The following is a 22028-nucleotide window of genomic DNA, read 5'->3' as shown; positions in this document are numbered from 1 at the left end:
AGGCAACCCACTCCACCAGGAGGCTGTGTACCCAATGGCACCCGGCTTTCTCCTCCATGGGCTGGTAAGGCTGTCGCTGTCTCATGCCGGTTCTCTCAGCTCTGCTCCTGCCATCTCTCATGCTGGTCTCTGAGCTCTGGTCCTGCTATCTGTCCTGCCATCTATCATGCCATATGCCGGGGTCTCTCTGCGAGGGTCTCGGGTCAAGGACGCACTCCACTCCTGTTTCCACATTTTAGGTATCTGTCAGAGCAACACCCCACTCTCTCAGTACCAAATTCTGTTCTGGTTACCTAGTGCACTCTGACAAGGATACACCACCAATGGGATGGCCTTAACAAACAGGAGTTTATTCTCACAATTTGGAGGCTTTAAGTCCAAGTTCAAAGTGTCAAGCTCTAGGGGCTAGGTAAAAGGCCCTCAACCTTGGGGTCCAGCTCTGCCTCCTGCTCCAGCTACCCAGCTGCTTGTGGTAGATCCCACCATGGAGTTGATTGACAGTCTCCTCATGGGGATTAACTACCACCAGGTGCCCAGCCATTCAACCAGGCCCAGCCAAGTTGACACACAAATCACACCTTAACTCCACTCCCTGGCTGTACAGACTGCCAATTATGCTACCTCTCACAAGAGAATTGTGTGAAGGGGAGAAAAGACAAACCCGTTAAAACATTCCATTGTAAATAAACACCTCAAAAACTGTGATCTCCAAAGAGGGCTGAAGCATCATCCAGAAAGTCTGAAAAGTTTTAATACGAAACTGTGCTCTGGTGGAGGTGGTAGTTCTTGGGCCAATGTCAAAATAGTAAGAAGCAATGGGTTTGACACGCATGCATGAAAAGTTTAGATTAGATTTGAGGTATAGTCTTTTCCCAGAAGAATTATTTAATATTCAGTCTTTAGAAAATGTAGAGGAATTGCTGGAGATTTTTTGTTGGGGGGCATCATGAAGTTGGGGGTCTCAGGGGTTTTGCTATTTTTTATTTTTATTGTGATTTGAGTGAAAATTTACAGGGCAAATTCACTCTCCATATAACAGCTCACGCACATTTTGTCTCTCATGACATTGACTGAAATTTCCCATATGCAACAGCTCTCTTCCCACTTCCTCCCCATAGTTACCTCTTCCCTGTGTCCTTCCTTCCCATGCACTCCTGTCCCCTGAGCTCTTCTATTCTTCCATGATTGATCTCTCGAAGGAGTGGAGCTCTGGTAGTGTAGTGCCAAAAGCACTTGACTGCTAACCAGAAGGCTGGTGGTTCAAACCCACCAGCCACTCCTCAGAAAGAAGGTTGGGCAATCTACTTCCGTAGTGATACCGCCTCGAAAATCCAAGAAGGGGTCGCTATCAGTTGGGTGCGACTCGAGGGCATACAAAACAACAACAGAGGGGTGTATCTACCTAATGTAAATGTTCAGCTCATATGCCTTTCTTTTGTGTGGCTGGAAGCCACAGGAGTGGGTTCAATTCCAGACCTGAAGGACAGCTAGGGGCCATAGTCTCAGGGGTTCCACCAGGCTCTGTCAGACCAGCAAACCTGGTCCCCACACCTCCCCCCCCCTTTTTTTTTTAATGATTTTGAGTTTTGTTCCACATTGTTCTCCCACCACTCTATCCAGGATCTCCCATTGCTGAAGATTTTAAAAAATAATATTTGGTCTCCCTAAACTCACTCTTTGCCTACTATGCCATTAAATTCATTAGTCTTTTTGGCTGTATTGATTGTATTTAGTTTATCTTTCTATCATCTATTTTTGTTTAAAACCAAAAATCCAAACTCACTGCTATGGAGTCGGATCCAACTCATAGAGACCCCTCCTTGGGTTTTCAAGGCAGGATCACTGCGAAAGTAAATTGCCCAATCTTCCTTCCTAGGAGTGGCTGGTGTGTTTGAACTGCCAGCCTTCTGGTTGGCAGTCAAATTTATCTTAGGTACTATGCCATCAGAGCTCCTATTTTTGTTTAAAGAAGGGTAAATATCAGTAATTTTAAGAGCCCACTAACAGTCCTGCATGCTCTTAGCATTGCCCCTGCCCCCGCACCCCCATGAGACTACTACACTGTCACTTGCTCTTCTTACTTATCTGCAATTCTCAGTTTTCAATTTATTCATTAAATCATCAATCTTTTCTTTCTTAAATTTATCCATTCGAAAATAAATCAATAAATATTTACTGAGCACTTACTCACTTACTACATGCATCAAATGTTAGTCAGAAAATAAAGATAAGGGCATGGGTTCCAAAAGACAGACAAAATAAGCAGCATGGCTGGGGGGTACACTGCAAGTGGTGGGTGATGGGAGTTAATCTGAAGCCCTGGGCTTGAGAGGAGGGAACTGAGATGATATGGCAGCATGCTAAGATGAAAGAGATGTCACTGAAGAAAAATTCCTCTATCAATTTTGTTCAAGGTTGGCCCTCATTGAATCTAGATGATAAATACCCTGTGTCCCATTTGTCTTTTCAACTCCTAATATATATATATATATATATTTACTTTACTACCTATAGCACTTAGAACATCTTCCAGTATCATCATAATAGTTATTTTGATAGGGAATTTTACCTGTAACCCTGCAAACTAAGTAATAGTGGAAAGCAATTTCAAGTGTACAAAAGTGTGCCAAATTGGAATTAAACATCTCAGAGCTGGAAAAGATCACCTTTTCCCTTCGCAATTGGTAGATGAGAAAACTGAGGCCAAAGTATTGAACTTGCCAAAGTTACATAGCTTGTTAGTAGTTAGTGGCAGGATCAGAAATGCATTTAGATGTTCTAATTCAGTCTTATCCCCTTTTGCAGCCATATTTCCACCAGAACAAATGAGTCAGAGAAAAAAATTGTGAACATCAATGTGTATCATTTGTATTCACCAAAATTTGTATTTAAACAAAACTCCCAAATGACTTCCCCATTTTCCTCAATTTAAACTGACAGCCCATGCTTATCTCATGTTTAGTACAGATTTAAGCAATCTCATTTTCACAATTTGTGATCACAGCCCATTAGCCCATTTCATCTCCAATTCACTACATACAGTAACAAAAATCAACATGAAAATGTTTAGAATAAAAAAGAAAACTCAAATAAGTAAGATCTGTGGCTTTGCAGCCTTATTCATTCAAAATTTTTACCTACTGTAAAAAGCAGCTTATCTAATTTATAAGGTATAATTATGCTTAGCCTGTTTATTATAATATTCCATCAGTCCTAAGAAAGTATAAGAGTATTTGTAATGCATGTTTACATCTTCCCCCTTCTTAATCATAAAATCTTGATCTTCCGTAAGCCTTTTTGTTCAGTTGCCTCAAAAGTCCTTAAGAGCATGAAGTGTATATTTCTTATTAAGAAAATCATGACTTTCTCAGAATTTATAGCAAATTAAATGTGCCCAGGAATCATGGACAAGTGACTACTGGAAGAGATCCATATTCATGCCCATTCCAAGGAAAGGTGATCTCATGGAAGGTGCAAATTATCAAACAATATCATTAATATCACACAAAATAAAATTTTGCTGAAGGTAATTAAAAAACAGTTGCAGCAGTACATCGACAGGGAACTACCAGAAATTCAAGCCAGATCTAGAAGATGATGTGGAATGAGGGAGATCATTGCTGATGTGAAATGGGACTTGGCTGAAACCAGAGAATATCAAAAAGACGTTAGCTTAGGCTGCATTCTCTAGAGAAGCAAAACTAATATCTGTATATATGGGGGCTACACCCTTCAGGGAAACTCCCCTTACAACTGATTGGCTGATCACATCAGATCACATCCTGGGGAATGATTACATCATTACACAACTGCCAAATTACATCATTACATAATTGCTAAACCACTGAGAATCATGGCCTAGCCAAGTTGACACTCATTAACTATTACAGATATTTTTAAAAAAAGATAAAACAAAAAAACCAAACCCATTGACACTGAGTTGATTCCAACTCATAGTGACCCTATAGGACAGAGGAGAACTGCCAGATAGGGTTTCCAAGCCTTTAAATCATCGCAGAGGCCGACTGCCACATCTTTGTCCCGGGAAGCGATGGTGGGTTTGAACTGCTGACTCTCGGTTAACAGCTGAGCACTTTAATCACTTCTCCACCAGGGTTCCTAGAAAGACGTTTACTTGTGTTTTATTGATTGTGCAAAGGCATCCAACTGCGTGGATTATAACAAATTATGTATAGCATTGTGAAGAATGGGAATTCCAGAACACTTAATTGTGCTCATGAGGAACTTGTACATACACCAAGAGGCAGTTGTTCAAACAGAACAAGGGGATATTTTGTAGTTTAAAATCAGAAAAGGTGTGCATCAGGGTTGTTATCATTTCACCACACTGATTCAATCTGTATAGTGAGCAAATAATCTCAGAAGCTGGAGTATAAAGAAGAACGCAGCATCAGGATTGCAAGACGACTCATTAACAGCGTGCCCTATGCAGCTAACACAGCCTTGCTTGCCAAAACTGAAGATGACTTAAGTACTTACTGATGAAGATCAAAGACCACAGCATTCAATATGGATTACACCTCAATCTAAAGAAAACAAAAATTCTCATAATAGGACTGCAAAAAGGGCTTGGGAGTGGCACCCTCTCACTTCCTCCAACCTCACGAATGGAAAACAAGCACCATCAGTAGCCCAACGCTTATTCCTGAGACCAGAGTTAGACATGCTGCCACCTTCCAACTTTCTTTCTTTCTTTTTTTTTTTTTACCAATTCTGCCACCAGAATCCCTCCTGGGTTTGATAATTTGTTGCAATGGCCACACAGAGCTCACAGACAATACTTAGGAATATGGTGTTTATAAGGTAGGTAACAGGTTACAATTCAGTTCAGGAACATGCTCAGGATACAATTCTCTGATCAGGACAGTCTCCTCTCAGCCATACCATAAGGCGTGCATCTCTTTGGCCTCTGGCCTCTCGGCCTTGCCTCCGCTCTGCTTGGGCAAGTGTTACAAAATTCTTTTAGCTCTGCCGACAGGGGTACCTAGGTGCACCCCACTCTGCCAGCAAGGCTCCTACCCAAAGGCACTTAGCTTTCTCGCTCCATGGGCCAGCAAGCCCACCACTCTGTCTTGTGCCAGTCTGTTATGCTTATCTGTCCTTTCTGCTGCTGCTATCTATCTGCTGGCTTCTCTCTCTTGATGGCAGTGAGATCCCCCCTTCAGCATCTAGGAGGGCTCCTTTTAAACCTAGGTGAATGACAGAACTGACCAATCCCAACTTCAGGGTTCCACATACCCTATTTCCATGATCCCACCCGCACAAGAGCACCATGACCTTATTTACATTACTAACAAGCCATCTGATACCCTTCATAGGCCACAAGTCCCTCACATGTGCATAGATCCAATTAGTCATCTGGTAAGAGTCACAAAGACCAAGGCTTGAAGAGCCACACCAAATAATTCACTGAACTACGTAGAACCATAAGCAACCTTATGATAAACAGAGAAAATACTGAGGTAATTAAAGACTTCATTATATTTCTATCCACAATCAACACCCATGGAAGCTGTCAAGAAATCAAATGATGCATTGCATCTGGCAAATATGCTGCAAAATACCTCTTTAAAGTGTTAAAAAGCAAAGATGTCACTTTGAGGACTATTTTAAATCATAGTATTTTGCATGCGAAAGCTGTACAATGAATAAAGAAGACCAAAGAAGACCTGATTTATTTGAATTATGGTGTTAGCGAAGGATATTGACTGTACCATGGATCACCAGGAAAATGAACAAATCTGTCTTGGGAAGAGTATAGCCAGAATGCTCCTTAGAAGCGAGGTTGGGAAATTTCACCACATGTACTTTGGATATGTTATCAGGAGGGACTAGTCCCTGGAGAAGGACATTATGCTTGGAAAAGTAGAGGGTCAGCGAAAAAGAGGAAGACACTCAATGAGATGGATTGACATGGTGGCTGTAACAAGGGGCTCAAATATAGCAATGATTATGAAGATGACACAGAGCCAGGCATTGTTTCATTCCGTTGTACACAGGGGCACTATGTCTGAGAGGGTCACTATGACTCAGAACTGATTCCATGACACCCAAGAACAGGAATCATGGTGCTTGATCTGCTACTTGGACTGAAAACCCGTGTTAAATCGGCAGAATTAGGGGAGTAAACAAGCCTAGCAATCAGTGATCTGTTATGAAAGAGACTATTTTAAAACACAAGAGTGTTTTCTGCTTTTGGGCAAGGAACATGTAACAAAGACTTTTTCCTGACCTCCCTTCCCACTTGACTCTTCCCTCCACTTCTACATATTTCTTGATCATGAAATGTTTCAATACTGATCAGGACTGAGTTCAGTCATGATGGTAGTGGTCCATGGAAGCTTCCTGTAATCTCAGTTTGAGCAGTTATTGATGGAAAGGTAATAGATTTGTAAAGCTTGCCTTGAGTGCTGCTAATTAGTACACAAAGGAAATACCCTCGTTAGTTCACATAATTCCAAACCTGTGATAACATGCTATTTTCACTCCTCAGCATGAAGTCATTTCGAGTACTGGGCTCATTGCATCTACTGTTTGATATCTCTGATTTTTTTCTGAAATGAATTCTCTCCCTAGTGTTTGTTTGGGGGGCTTCATCTCATTCTGAGCACAGAACCATTCTACCTGGTTTGAGGGGCGTAGGAAGTCTGATTCTTTCAAACTATAAAAATGAAAAATATTCATAGCAGATAGGGTCATATTTGTGGGCAAAATTGTTTGATTCACCCTGAAAACTAGTGGTTGAAAATAAATTGCTAGTCCTGTAGACAATTATTGGAATGAAACAAAGTCAGCTGTATATCTCTTCAAAATCTGTGGAAAACAGCTTTGAGTGAAAATAATATGTACTGGTGAAAACGACTTTTTTAAAAGGAGGAACATCTGGCTAAAGACTCCAACTCCCTACTTTTAGGGAAGTTTAATTGCACAAGCTTTATGCTAATTATTGTTATAATAAAATTTTGGCAGTTTTACAAGAATTTTAAACTTGTATGTGCAGGTTCGAAATACCCTATTTTCTATAGCCTACAGTCAGGTTAGGAAAGCATTTCAGACAGTACCAATCTATAGTAATGCTTAGTTAAAAAAAAAAAATAATAAAACTATGGGTAGCTTATAAATTAGAGTTTCATAGGAATTGCTTAACAAATGTGAACGTGATTAGTTGCCTGCCCTCCAAATCCCAATCTGTGTTCTTTGGTATCATGGGATGTTGTCTGCCAAATTGAAAGGCTTCTTTCAAAAGCCTTGGAAGATCATCTTTGCTGGTGGGTGTTATCCGCACACTTGGTATGAATTCCATTCACAGCAGGTCATTAGCAACAACCAAAAAAACCAAAATCACTGCCCTTGAGTCGATCCTACTCCTTGGGTTTCCGAGGTGGCGGTATCACTACGGAAGTAGATTGCCCAATCTTCCTTCCAGGGAGTGACTGGTGTGGGTTTGAACTGCCAGCTTACTGGTTAGCAATCAAATGCCTTAGGCACTACACCACCAGAACTCCCTTAGCAACACAGAGATTGAGTTTTAAATATTCAGCATTCATTGAAGGACGTAGATTTAAGTCATAACGGAGTGTAAGGAAAAGGATAAACAGTGCAATGGAGCTAGACTAACCATCATTCCTAGGTACTATGGAGTGTTGGAAGGAACCCTGGTGGCACAATGGTTAAGTGCTCAGCTGTTAACTGAAGATCAGCAGTTCAAATCAGGGCTTAGACATTCTGCTGTGACGACCTGCTGAAAATTTGCATTTCTGGCCCAGAAAGGCTGAATCAGAATCTATAACTAGAGTCTTATGTATACATAAGAATCACCTGTGGATCTTATTAAACTGTAAATTCTGAGTCTATCTGGGGTGGAAAAGCTAATTCTCAGGAGGGAGATGAAATGGAATTAACTGGTTTGAAGCCCTGGTTCAAACCCTCCTTGGGAGAAAAGACCTGTTGGTCTGTTCCTGTAAAGATTACAGCCTAGGAAACACTATTTGTCCTATAGGGTCACTATGAGTCAGAATCTACTCAACACCTAATAACAACATGGAACACTGGAAATGATTAAGTAACCCTTGAATATTTTAAAATAAAGGAAAACGACAGAAGGGCTGTGTACGCACAGGGAGACAGTTCGGGGGCAAGCACAGGGAAGGTCACAGGGAAGAGGTAACTATGGGGAAGAAGTGGGAGGGGAGTTGTTGCATTGTGGGAAATTGCAGTCAATGTCATGAGACAAAGTGCATGTGAGCTGCTGTATGGAAAATGAATTTGCTCTGTAAACTTTCCCCCAAATCACAATAAAAATTTTTTTAAAAAAGAAAAAGGTTTGAAAGTGGCTGTAAGAAAATAACAAGTTGACTCAGAAGTAGTCCACTTTATTAAGTGAAACATATCTGAGATGATGTGGGCACTTGACAGACGCTATAACAATAACTGGAGTTGCACATAAGGGGAAATTTGGGGGGATGGAAGAGATGGGAATTCTTTGTGTTAAAGGTTTACACTATGAAGAAAAATTACTACCTGTCTTGTGCTTACAAAGCCTAAGTAGCTGGTGAAGTCCTTGAGAACCATGCCATGATGAATGCAGTTACATTCTGTTTCTTTTCCAGTTTCTTATCCATGGGAAATACATTCTCACTATCAGAGAGAGTGCTAGCTTGCCAATTGAGGGTCACTGGCATCATCATTAAGGAGCTCTGGTGGTGCAGTGGGCAAGGCATTTGGCTGCTAACCAGAAGGTCAGGAGTTCAAACCAACCAGCTCCATGGGAGGAAGATGAGGCAATCTACTTCCACAAAAAGTTACAGCCTTAGAAACCCTATAGGGGTTGCCCTGAGTCGGGATTGACTTGATGACAATGGGTCTGGTGTTTTTTTTAGTCCTCACTGAGGATTCATCGTCAGGGTCTCTGTATTCAGTGGATTTGGTACTACCCATAAAGATTGCTGGTGGAAATGTAAGACATTTCGCATTGCCTTTGGGAGCAGATACCAAATGTTTTCCCCTTGTCGGTGGGTGAAGAAGGGAAGGGACTAAATTTCAATCCTGAACAGGGCCTAAAAAGTCTTGGTTAGACAATTCTCAGATTTTCTTTATGTCTTTATTTATCACTAACGTTTGCCAAGGGGAGAGGGAGGTGAAGCATACATAAGTCAGTAGTATCCCAGAACATGGTAGAACAGTCTCTAACTTCTTATTTTACTGGTGCCATTAGACATCCTTCCTCCCCCATCTGAAAAACATCATCAAGAAGAAATCTTTTATACCCTCAAGACTGAAGCAGTAATTAAATATAAGGGTGGAAAACTGAGTTAACTTTTTTTGCCGGCACTTCAAACAGATTTCAGTGCCGTGAAATTATTTTGGGGGTTGTTATCTCTCCAAGTTCAAAGTGGTTAAAGATGATTATAAGATACGTTCTGTTGTTTGAGGATTTGCTGACATCTAATGCTTTTCTCCAAATGAATGCAGGGGTGACATTTCTGAGTAAATAAAGGATCTGGGAATGATGTGGCCCTGAGGAAAACTTTTATTCCCATTCCTTTTCCACAATCTCATTCCCTTGCCAATACCACCCCCCACCCTAACCCCACCCTCACCATTATTAATCTAACCTGAATCACTCTATTCTTCTCCCATGGAACACACCCAATAATAGCAGTGAATCATAGACACTCTTGCTTCTCCAGTCTCTAACAGACTTGACAAAATGCCAGGTCTTATGGAATAAAAGAATAAGAAACTCAGGTGAAGGGAGCTCATTCTTTAGGCTGCTATTATCCTGAATATTGGTTACCAGATAAACATTCTCGTTGCCAATACAGAAAGGTTTTTATCACACTAATGTTATTGACCACCATCCTTGTATTTTAAGTAGCCATCCTACTCAGTGAGGTAATCTCTCAGGCATGCCTAATAGCTGAAAAGCAGGGGCTCTTTCATCTTGGGGTTGGAAATAAAGTCACCTTCTGTTTATCTTAAACTCATTGCTGTCAAGTAGATTTGACTCATAGTGACCCCTCCTTGGGTTTCGGAGGTGGTATCTCTACGGAAGTAGATTGCCCAATCTTCCGTCTGAGGAGTGGCTGGTGGGTTTGAACCGCCAGCCTTCTGGTTAGTAGTCAGATGCCTTAGGCACTACGCCACCAGAGCTTCCTTGTTTATCTTAGTTAAAGAATATTAAATAATTTACCCACAAAAGTCGCCACTTCATAGTAAGACACTGAAAACCTTCAACAATCTGTACAAGTGAAGCAATCACACATTATGGAATTTCATATGAGATTTTAGTAAATATAGAAATGAAATAGAAATAGTTTATTATTCTCAAAGGGAAACTTATGAAATGACAGAGATTTAAGACGTCTCTTTACCAAGGATATTTATACAAGATGCCACTCGACTTTGTGACAAAAGAAACTTAGAGTTTTTGAAGATGATTTTCAAATTGCGTGCAAATGTTAGAGTATTAAAAGCAAAGTAAGACAATTTAGAAGAGTTCTTGTGAGTGTTATAAAACTGTATTAAATTTAGCTTGTTTAACTTGTCCTAATGGCATTATAAATCATTTAATCATTTGAATTTTACATAGTTTCTTACCCGAGTGGGATCTATTACCAATTTTAAAAGTGTATTTTCTCATATCTTGGTTTAAAAAAAAGTGTATAGATACCAGCTATGTCTACAAAAACAAAAACAAAAACAAAACCCCAAAGTCATTGAGTCCATTCCGACTCACAGTGACCCCCATTGGGTTTCCAAGGGTGTATATCTTTGTGGAAGCAGACTGCCTCATCTTTCTTCTGAGTAGCAGCTGGTGAGTTTGAACCACCTACCTTTTGGTTGGCAGCCACATGCCTTAACTACTACACGATCAGTCCTCCTTAGCTATGTCTCCATGTAACTAAAATTTTTGTCAATGCAGAAAAGTCAATGAATTATATGAAATTGAGGTCATACTGTGATTATTAAGATAGCTAAAAATGCTAAATCTAAAAATTAAAAAAAAACTTCTAAAATAAAATTTTTCATTGTGGCTGAATGGTATGTATGTATGTATAGAAAGGGAGAAAGAGGGAGAAAGAGAGGAAGGGAGTGAGGGAGAAATTATTCACTGTTCTCTTCTTCCTATTAATGATAATAATAAACAAAAAAACTCATAAAGGTTTTTAGGTCTATGTCATCATTCCACCAACAATAATCACAGACAAGAACAGAAGAAGCATGTTACCACTCCCTGATGAATAATAAAGTGGCCAACAGTAGCCTTGGGTGTTGAAGAAATTTAAACACATAAACACATACACATTTTAATTACTATTATCATTGAATTCTATTGCTCAAATTGTTCTCTCTATGCTAGGGTAAGGAGACTTTGCTTTCAGACTCAATGTGAATAGCATTTTTTTCCTACCCGAAAAGTTTGATATGAAGCATAGAATGCCCTATGTCAAAAACACCAAACTCTATAGCCCAATAGATTTCTGGCCCCTAAAGATAATGGATATGCATAACAACAACAACAACAACACAATGAAAACTAGGGCAGATTCCAAAACTTTTACACTAAACTGTGTAGGAAAAGTAGGTTTCCCAACCTATGTGTCCAACAGCAGAAGAGTGGATAACCAAACTATGGTACATACACATGCTGGAATGCTATGCAGCACTAAAGAATAATGTTGAGTTTGCAAAACACCGCATAATATGGATGAACTTGGAGGACATTGTTGTTGTTTGTTGTTGTTATGTGCCGTCGAGTCGGACCCGACTCATAGTGACCCCTCCTTGGGTTTCCGAGGCAGTATCACTATGGAAGTAGATTGCCCCATCTTCCTTCCGAGGAGTGGCTGTGGCTTTGAACCGCCAGCCTTCTGGTTAGCAGTCAAGTGCCTCAGGCATTAGGCTACCAGAGCTCCTATGGAGGACATTATGCTGAGTGAAATAAGTCAATCACAGAAGGGCAAATATAGTATTCGTTCATTGTTGTGGAGGGTCAAGGAAAGGTTTATATATGGAGAGAAACTTTCTTTGTTGGTTGCCAGGGGTGGGAGGGGAGGGGAGGGAACACTGAAAAAAAAAAAAAAAAATGCATCAACCCATGTCACTTTAGTTTTGTGTATTTCACTGTACATAAATTATATTTAAACAAAGAAAAAGAAAAAGAAAAGTAGGTTTACAAATTGTTACATGAAAAGAGTAAGTAAAATACAAAGTCATATATGGGAAAGCATTCAATCCTAACAATGCATAGAAGTCAAAGATGTGGGTCAAGATATATGCACATTTCTAAAATACAGGTTCTTCTGGAAACTTGTTCTTAAGTTCTTTGAAAATCTGGCCAAAACAATTCTATCTTAACATACTAGTTCACATAATAAGCATGTCAGAACATTTCTAGACAAGATGTTGTATGCAGCCATCAAAAACAGAGCTTTAAGCTTAAATTGCAATGATAAAAGGATTTGGGAATAGCTGACTTTAGGGATTCATAAAAACAATCCACCCTTATGCCGCAAGGTAGAAAAGAACATGCAGAGTCTGCATTGTGCTGCCAGTGTCAAGACAAATCATTCTGCTTTTTTTTTTCCAGTGAGATTAACTGATGCCAATGGGAGAGTAAAGGTAGAAATAAATGTACAGAATGAGGCCTGTAGCTTGATGAGGCAAACAATATCTGTATCACAAAGTCATGAGTTCATTCACCTTTTTTTTCCTTCAATTTTTTTATGGTGACTTGGTTTAAAGTTTACGTAACAAATTGGTTTTCCATTCAACAATTCATACATTTTGTTTTGTGACTGCTTGCAGTCCCCGCAATATAACAGCATTCTTCCCATTTCCTTGCTGTGTTTACCGTTTCTATTCATCTTTCTTTCCTATTCCTCCTTGGCTTCTGAACTTCTCCCTGGGCAAATGCTGCCCTGTTTGTTCTAAGGTGTGTCTCTTCCTTGGTGTTATTGTTCACCTTACAGACTTTTCTATCATTTGGCTGGAAGTTGAGCCCCGGAGGCCTGAATTCAGTTCCAGGCTTGAAGGTTGACTAAGGGTCTCTTCCACTTTGAAAATTCCTTCAGGTTAATTTATGGAATTAATAACAAATTTAGAGGCAGTGGAACATGTATGATGACTTATAGGTGAAGTTCTAAGTTTTCTGCTATTTTTAGTTTAAATTGAGGGAGTTTACTCTTTAAAAAATTATCTGTGGCCCTTTGGGGAGAGATAAGTAAAAGGATGAAAAAATTATGTGATAAATACCCTTGAACCAGTTTGGGAATGGTGTATTTGCATATGTAAATCAACTACCCAGTGGTTTTTAGATATCTAGTGCTGGTCTCCATGCCTCTCATAAATTCTCATTTAATCCTTTACCCTAGGAGATAGGTACTATTACCCCATTTTAAAGATGAGGAAACCGAGACACACAGAATCTACATGAAAAGGTTCACAGTATAATGGAACTACGATTTGAACACAGATTTGACTCCACCCTCTATGTCCTTAACTACTGTATTAGGCTTTCTTCAGGTTCTGTGTTTATACTTGATTGCTTAAGACTTGGTTACTTCTGGATTCTGGCTCCTTCTAAGCATCCATTATTTTGGAATTTACACTGTAAATATCAATTTGGGAATTTGACAAATTTTTCTTAGAACTATTCTCTCCCCCTTATATACCAGGAAGCCTAAGCATCATTAATGAGCTCAGATGTTAGTAGAGACGATGTTAACGTTTGAAGTGGACTGAAAACACCGTCCCCTTAAAATGGCCAACTTCCAGGTGACTCAGTTTGAAATGACTCCACAGATTTCCCATAAATCCAGTGCTATAGCCAATTCAGTTACCTTTGTTGTTGCACAGCCACAGAATATCACACCCCAGGAAATGGAAGAGAATATTTTAGGGTAAAGCCCCCCAAAATTGGGTTTGATTCCAAATCATAGCAACCTAGGATGCCCGGTATTCAGCAGAGGCCGCATTTCCCTCAAACCTCAATTCTGGACAAACACAATCTTAGTGAATGTTCTGCTTCCCGTATTGAACCAAAACAAATCTTGTTGGGCTAAAATTTCTCTGATTTGACTGAAAACCTGACGACGGGACCGCCAAGTTTGCGCCTGCTTCAAAGCAATTAAACACTTGAAATTAGTTCAATTGAATCCGCCGTGACTCTTGGATAAATTTCTAAATTTCACTCAAAGCTGCTGTTTTGAGTGAAAAGCAGACCTGCTTCTCTGACACAGAACTTTTTACACGCTGCAAATTTAATCACATAGCGAACCGTGCAGCTTCTGGTCTCTCTGAGGAAGGGCCTTTGCTGTGGAGAGCAAGATGCTGAGACTAACAGGAACTAGGAGAATGGGGAGGAGGTGAGCGAATTCTCAGGAGTACTTCACACACAAACAAACAAGAAAGCAGGAAGGAAAGACGATTGACGGAAGGCGAGAGGCAGGAAAACCTCGAAAAGAGGAGCAATCCTTTAAGGATTGGTTAGCAGTTCTGAAAGTCAACTCCGCCCGTTCGCCCGCAACTCAGCGCTCAGGCGAACAGCCACGCGCGCGCATGTTCGCCGCCATTGGGTGCTGGCCGGGGCAGAGCAGCGCGCGTAAGTTAATCCGACCAATCACGCGTCTCTCCCGCCTCTCGCGTGAGCCCGCCTTGCCAGCCCCGGTCCTGCCCCAACCTACGCCCTTCTCTAAGGCTTGAGGCTGCGCGCGCGCAGTACCTCTTCTTTTCGGCACTGGCTGAAGCAGAACAGCGCCCTCCTGTCAATCTAGCCAATCGCGCGTCTCTCCCGCCCCCAGCTCGGCCCAGGTTCTAGAACTCTGGCGGTTTACGGCTGCGGCTGCGCGCGCGTTCTGCACACTCTGGGGTTGGCGGGGGCAGGTAGCGTGCTAGACACCTGTGGTTGTCTGAGAAATTAATTTATGCTGGCGAGTCGGCTGTGGGGTTGCTATTTGAGCTCCATTTCCGCGGTCGGGGGATTTTTCAACTTCACCTCAGGATTAGAATCCTTCTGGGGCTAGGGTGGGTGTTCCTGCAGTATTGGGAAGGAAAGAAGGACGACTCCTTCTGGTTTTATCCTGATAAAGTCGATGCTTTTGAGAAAACAAACTTCAGTCGACTCTCCTTTTCAGGATCTCTGCTAATTATACGAAAACTCTGCAGACTTGTGTTAATTTATCTCCGTGTGTGCTCCGTCTCCCTCAGTTCTGGAAGGTCATTGATTCCAGTCACAGCTTTCAGGGTTCAGGGTGGTGTGTCAGGTCTGATTATGTTTTTTAAGTCGAGATTTAGGTTATATTTCCTTTCGTTATGAAACTCATAACCAAAGTGAAGAATTCGTAACTATCCAAAGTTGTTATTTTTCCCCCGTGTGGCAGATTTTGAAGATACTGTGATAAAAACAAATGGTCTTGCTTAAATGAGGTGTTGGCTGATTGGGAAGGTAAAAAGGAAAACAGTACCGCAAAACGACAACTAGGTGGAATTACAGGAAATTGCTGGTTTACTTGCAGATGCTATGTACAATGAACCAAAAACTCTGATACAAATTGAGGAATATATCGAAGGATGGATTTATTTGATTTTCATTTTGTCATTATATTTCTATTTCAGAGATAAATCCAAGATTTCATTTGTAAGATGGAGAGCCTGTCAGACTCCGCTGTGACATTACCTAGCACTCCAGAGGCCTGTGCCATTCCACCATCTCCCCGTACAAATAGTTCAAGACAAGTACGAGCATCTTAGTTCTTCCGGTGGATCTGTTCTAAGGATATTGGCAGCGGTGGTTTTAAGTCTACTGAAGATTGTTCATTAACAATGTGTAGCATTGATAAGAAAATGTATTTTATTAAATATTAATTTAAGTTTTTTTTCTAAGATAACATTTGACCTTTTTTTTTCCTAAAAATTTTCATCTTGAATAAATTATTTCACATGAGGTTATTACAGTACTCTATCCACCAGCAACTCCTCGGAAGGAAGATGGGGCAATCTACTTCCGTAGTGATACTGCCTCGGAAACCCAAGGAGGGGTCGCTATGAGTCGAGTTCGACTCGACGGCACATAACAACAACAACAACAACAACAAATTGAGGATGTTTGAATATGTACAGTGTTATCCTAAGGTTGTTAGTGGCAGGGTCTAGATCTTTTCCGTAACTCTGAAGCACCTAGAATAGTGTCAGGCGTGTTGTGTAGCAAATGTTCATGATTATTAGGATAAGTGTCTCAACTTCATTTTAGAAGGATATTGATCTTGCTAAAGTAAAAAGAGAGTAAAACTAATGGAGCATCAGGGAATTTAATTTAAGCATTTTTGTGATGGTTACTTACAGGTTTATGGAGATAGAAAGCCTATGGTCTACCACAGAAATAAGGGGGCCTGGTGGTGCAATGATTAAACACTTGGCTGCTAACCAAAAGGTTCCATGGAAGAAAGATATGGCAATCTACTTCTGTAAAGATTAAAAAAAAAAAAAAAAATCCAGTAACGTGGAGTCAGATCCTACTCATAGCGACCCCTTCTTGGGTTTCTAAGGCGGTATCAGTACGGAAGTAGATTGCCCAGTATTCCTTCTGAGAAGTGGCTGGCAGGTTTGAACCACCAGCCTTCTGGTTAGCAGTCAAATGCCTTAGGTACTATGTCACCAGAGCTCCTTCTCTAAAGTTACAGCTTTGGAAATCCTACTGGGAAGTCCTGCTCTGTCCTGTAGGGTCACTGAATCGGAATTAACTTGAAAGCACACAGAAACAACAATCGTAGAAATATAAAGCCCTCATGTCTAGTAGATTTATTAACATCAAGAATGTTTTTTTGTTTAACAATTTAAATATTTTGTGTGTTTTTCAGCCTATGAGTGCAGCACTTAGAGAGCGATTAAGAAAAACAAGGTCATCATTTAATTCCTGTTACGGTGTGGTAAAACGTCTTAAAATAGAGAATGATGAAGGTGATCAGATGTTTTCAGAGAAGGCAGTATCTTCAGCAGAAGAAAGCTGCTTGGAATTTCAAGAAAGTTATAAACACACAGACAGTGGATTTGGAGAAAGTACATATTTGAAAAATACCTTCAAGGATATCAGTACATGTGAATGTAAATCACTTGATACTGGGTCATGCAGTGCTCTCCAAAATGACTTTGTCAATGAGAATCTTCCCAAACAAGGATTAAAGGAAGAAAAAGCAAAATTGGTGAAGCAGGTTCAGGAGAAAGAAGACTTCCTTCGGAGGCTAAAACTAGCCAAAATGTATAGATCAAAGGTGAGAAGAATTTCAGAACCATTGCATAAATTTTATTTTAAGATAAATTACAGGAAATTGATTTCAAGAAGAGAATAGTTTATTTTAGCATACTAAGTAATAAGCCAAGTTTCCAGAAATCTGGCTTTGAATAACTTTAACTCAAACATATTTAGATATTTTAGAATAGAGAAGAGACCTCTACACACCAGATAAAGCATTTCCAGAATCCCAGCTAAAGTTGATCACTTGACTCTTACTTAAGTTGAAGTGTTTTTCTCTAGTTTCCAGCCTATGGCAGTATTAAACACCCATTGCCATCCAGTCAGTTTTGACTTATAGCAACCCCTCTAGGGTTTCTAAGGCTGTAATCTTCACAGAAGCAGACTGCCTCATCTTTCTCCCACAGAACAGGTGGTAGGTTTGAATTACCTTAACCACTGTACCACGAGAGCTCTTTACAGCAGTATTAAAAGTACCAAATGTTAGATGCAAGCACCAAAAAAGACAGAAGGCTTGGGTTTTGGGTAATAAGAAAGAGATAACCTTCAGTTACCTAGATACTCATGCATATGCCCAGCAGTGTGGTATAAATACTGGAGGACAAACCTACTGCCATCAATTCAATTCCATCTCATAGAAAACCTACAAGACAGAGTAGAACTGCCCCATAAAAGTTCCAAGGCTGTGAGTCTTTACAGAAACAGCTACATCTTTTTCCCATGGAGCGGCTGGTGGGTTCAGAACCTCTTGCCTTTTGGTTAGCAAATGAATGCCTTAACCACTGTACCACCAGAGCTCCTAATAATGGATTAGCATATCTCATTTTTTTTCTCTAGAATTTTTAAGCTTTTTCTAAATCTAACTACTGAAGTCTTTTAAGATTTTGAATGTTGAAAATATTTTAAATGTGAATAGTCATATTTTAAAGTACAGCTATTGTCTAAAAAGTAGATTTTTTTTTTAACCTTGGTGCTTCACTGCATAGCTTTTGCCCTCTTCAATGATTTGATTTTTTAGGCATAAGGATGGCCCAGAGCATGCACTAAGTCCAACAGCCATATACCTGAAAGGGACATTGTAACTATTTTACTTAGAACCATCCTACTTTGCTATGAGTAGAAGTCCTCTTCATCCCCAGATGTGTTAGTTTTTAAACACCCATACCAACTGATTTAATAGCTTTTGTTAAATGAAAATAGCATGACTACCTAGTTACTGACATATATACATACATATATATATATATATAAAATATAAATTTTTTTTTTTTCAGAATGACCTGTCTCAGTTACAGTTGCTGATAAAGAAGTGGAGAAACTGTAGCCAGCTGTTGCTTTATGAGTTGCAGTCAGCTATGTCAGAGAACAAGAAACTAAGCCTTACTGAGTTGATAGACCACTATGAATTAGATGATAAATTGCTACACTATAACAGAAGTGAAGAAGAATTTGTAGATGCTTAATTCATGATTTTTTTTCCACCTTTGAGAGTGATAACTTAATTAAAAGATGCTTATATGTTTTAAAGGGAAGATACAAACCATTGGGGGTTAAAGGAAGGTATTCTGGTGAATATCAGTTTAGGGCACTCTGTTACATAGGTATAAACTAAATTCTAAAATAGAAATTTAATATTTTGTATATATTTGTCAAAGAAGATGTGACATTTAAAGAAATGTTAAAAAAAAAAAAACCCTAAATTATGTTTAAAAAATAATTTGGGCAATTTCTGGAAACCATTTTAATAAATTATTGTGTTTATTGTAGCAAAAAGTTTTATTTTAAATGTTAAAAAATAGTCCAGTTTGGTGACTTTCTAAACCTAAGCTGGTCTAAAAATGCTATTCTATAAATGCCTGCCACTGTCCCCAGTTTACGGCCCACATTCCATCCATTTACCACATATCCTATCATTACAGTCTAGCAGATAATTAAGCTCATATGTCCACAATTATTTTCTTCTCTCTTTTTAAATTTGTTTCTCATATTCATCTCATTAGTGAAATGTCCATCTGTTTCTTACAAAAACTACGTATCTTCCACATCAAGGCATCATGGTATACTGCTTTCATTTATCTTTCTAGCTTTTAGCTGTGAAATAGATTACACTTAAGAGTGTCTGCTGGGTTCACAGTGACTCTCAGTCAGAAGCACACCCCCATTTATAGGCTTGTACGGTGTTAACTATTTCCTTGGCCATATAAGGAGATGTGACCCAAACTGAGAATATGGAATTACGCTCAGGAAAAGAAAGCCCATCTCTGCGTGGATGAGCCTGTTATATGTAAATTTAGGAGCAGCAAAGTTGGTATGCTTAAGGATTGTGTGTACAGAAAGAGGCAGAGATGATAGATGGATATAGAACTTTTTGGATCACTAGTTCCTAGTCTTAGTTTCCAGTCCTTTCTGAGATTTTACTGGATTCCTGCTTTTGAGTTCTTTTAAGAGCTGAAACAACTTTACTTGGGGAGGAAAAAATACTTTTGAAGGAAAAGTACTTCCCTACTAGTTGGTAGATCGCCATTACCCTGAGATATCCCCTTCCCCTAAGTGCACTCCCCTTTTAGGCCAGTCCCTACTCCAATCTAACATTTCCCCCACTATGGCTTAGCAGGGACTTAAGGACCCTATTCTTAGCATCCGTTCTAATTGTTAGTGCCTGTGATGGCTGGTTTTATGTGTCAACTTGGTGAGACTATGTTGTTGTTATGTGCCGTCGAGTCGGCCGTGACTCATAGCGACCCCTCCTTGGGTTTCCGAGGCAGTATCACTACGGAAGTAGGATTGCCCAGCCTTCCTTCCGAGGAGTGGCTGGTGGGTTTGAACCGTCAGCCTTCTGGTTAGCAGTCAAGTGCTTTAGCCATTATGCTACCAGAGCTTCCCGGTGAGACTATAGTACCCTAATACTATATTTGATATTAATAGCAAACATTGATCTGGGTGTTGCTGTAAAGTTATTTTGTAGGTGTGGTTAACATGTATAATCAGCTGATTTTAAGTAAAGAGATTACCCTCAATAACATGGATCTTCCTTCTAATCAGTTGGCCCTAAAGAGCAAAAACAAAGATATCCCAGAGAAGTTGCCCTTAAGAGTGCAGCACCAACTGCCTGAGTTTCCAGCCTTCTGGCTTCCACAGATTTCAGACTTGCCAGCCCCCACAGTCATATGAGCCAAATCCTTAAAATCTTTTTATACTGCTGTGTATGTATGTGTGTGAGAATATTCTTTGGGTTCTGTTTCTCTGGAGAATCCTGACTGATATAGTGCTGATGCCACCTCCCCCCTATCTCCCACCCCCCCGCCCCAAAATCCCTGCCTTCTAGACACTGCCATTGCCACTGGCTTCTGCTGTGAACTCAAGGGGACCGTCCAGGCCTCAGGGGCCCTAGCCCTGGGGTGTCCTGGATGGGTACCTGGGGAGTATGCTATTTTAGTATCTACCAGCCAGCCTCCATCACTGCTTGTTCCTGACCCAAAGGGCCTAAATGTGGCAGGGGAAGCAATACCTCGGAGGTCATGTGTCATCCTGGTGGGCAAATGTGTAGTAGCCATCTAGACCTCAGAGGCTGCATCTGTCTGCTGCAGACTGGTACCTGCCAGAGTCACCTTCACATGTCTACTTGGAACTACAACATCCGTGGAAGTCTGGTTCTGGAAAAGCTGGGCAGAGCGGATGGTGCTTGGTAATAGGGACTTCCAAGGCATTGACTGGGTGCTGAGGACTGACAGCACTGAGAGCGCTCCCACAATAGGAGGTGGGTCATGGGGGGTGAGTGGGACGTAGGGGAGAGTTCGGGGTCTCTCCATGGGGCAGGCTCCCCTTTTTTATGATTTCTGTTGTATTTCACCTCCATTTAAGGGGATACATTTATTAAAAACCATTGACTACAACATATTTTAATGAAAATGAGCGCTAATAACATAGCACTTGCTTTGTACTAATTTTGAAAATATATTAATTCATTCAAGTATTATAGTGATAAGCACCCCAATTTTAAAGTGTTATAAAAATCTATAGGGTTGCTATGAGTTGGAGTTGACTCAATGACAATGTAATTCCTGTGAATTCAGCAGAAGCTGAGAAGAGTCGGTACCATGAACCGTATAAAGTGAAGAGATGGGGGGTACAGGACCCCTGTGTCTTTCCAAAACACCTGACAACTTTACAAACCAGAAGATAATGCCTGATTAAAAGAGTGCTTCTACTGGAATACAGCTTGTGGGCAAGAGACTCCTTGCTAACCCATACTCCACCCCTGTCTCTAAGCTGAGACGTTCAAACAAGGAGGATTTCCAGAGGCACCCAGCGTGGCCACTAAGAAATAGAAACCACACAGGCTGGATTGTTACAACCTGGGAATCTGCAGAGCATCATCCAGTGAAATTTGTGTGGCATCGGCTGTTAGCAAACGGAGCCCCAGGCAGCTAAGTTAGAAGATAAAGAATTTATATTACGGTGTGTGTGTGTGTGTGTGTGTAATCAAGCTGGTTAATGGTTACTCCTTTGGTTCACACCAACAGGACAGACCTCTTAATCATAGAGCATCTGCCCCCCTTACACAGTCCCCACCCTACAGAGCGGTCCTCTGCCTACCATGATCCCTCGCTCAGGGATCATCTTGAAGGATTGTGGGTACAGGAAACCAATGGACAGTTTCCTGTTGAATCAGACAAGCTGACTCTTTTAAGTCGTTCGAGTGCTAAAGGTCCACTGTTGTTATGTGCCGTCGAGTCGGACCCGACTCATAGCGACC

The 22028-nt window shown here is 40.5% G+C and overlaps 1 protein-coding gene across 1 annotated transcript; it reads left to right on the top strand.

The window, feature by feature from the left end:
• The first annotated feature begins 15654 nt into the window (after positions 1–15654).
• Positions 15655–18735, top strand: SFR1 (SWI5 dependent homologous recombination repair protein 1). The gene is made up of 3 exons (XM_007939866.2): positions 15655–15759; positions 16881–17291; positions 18547–18735. Exons 1-3 carry the CDS (start codon positions 15667–15669, stop codon positions 18733–18735), a joined length of 693 nt encoding a protein of 230 aa, XP_007938057.1. The 5' UTR covers positions 15655–15666.
• The last annotated feature ends 3293 nt before the right edge of the window (positions 18736–22028 follow it).

The sequence above is a fragment of the Orycteropus afer genome, unplaced genomic scaffold (assembly GCF_000298275.1).
Source record: "Orycteropus afer afer isolate SDZICR_OR568_19922 unplaced genomic scaffold, OryAfe1.0 scaffold00064, whole genome shotgun sequence".
NCBI lineage: Eukaryota > Metazoa > Chordata > Mammalia > Tubulidentata > Orycteropodidae > Orycteropus > Orycteropus afer.
Note: the sequence above shows the minus strand (reverse complement) of the source record. Positions and strands in the feature narration are given on the sequence as shown.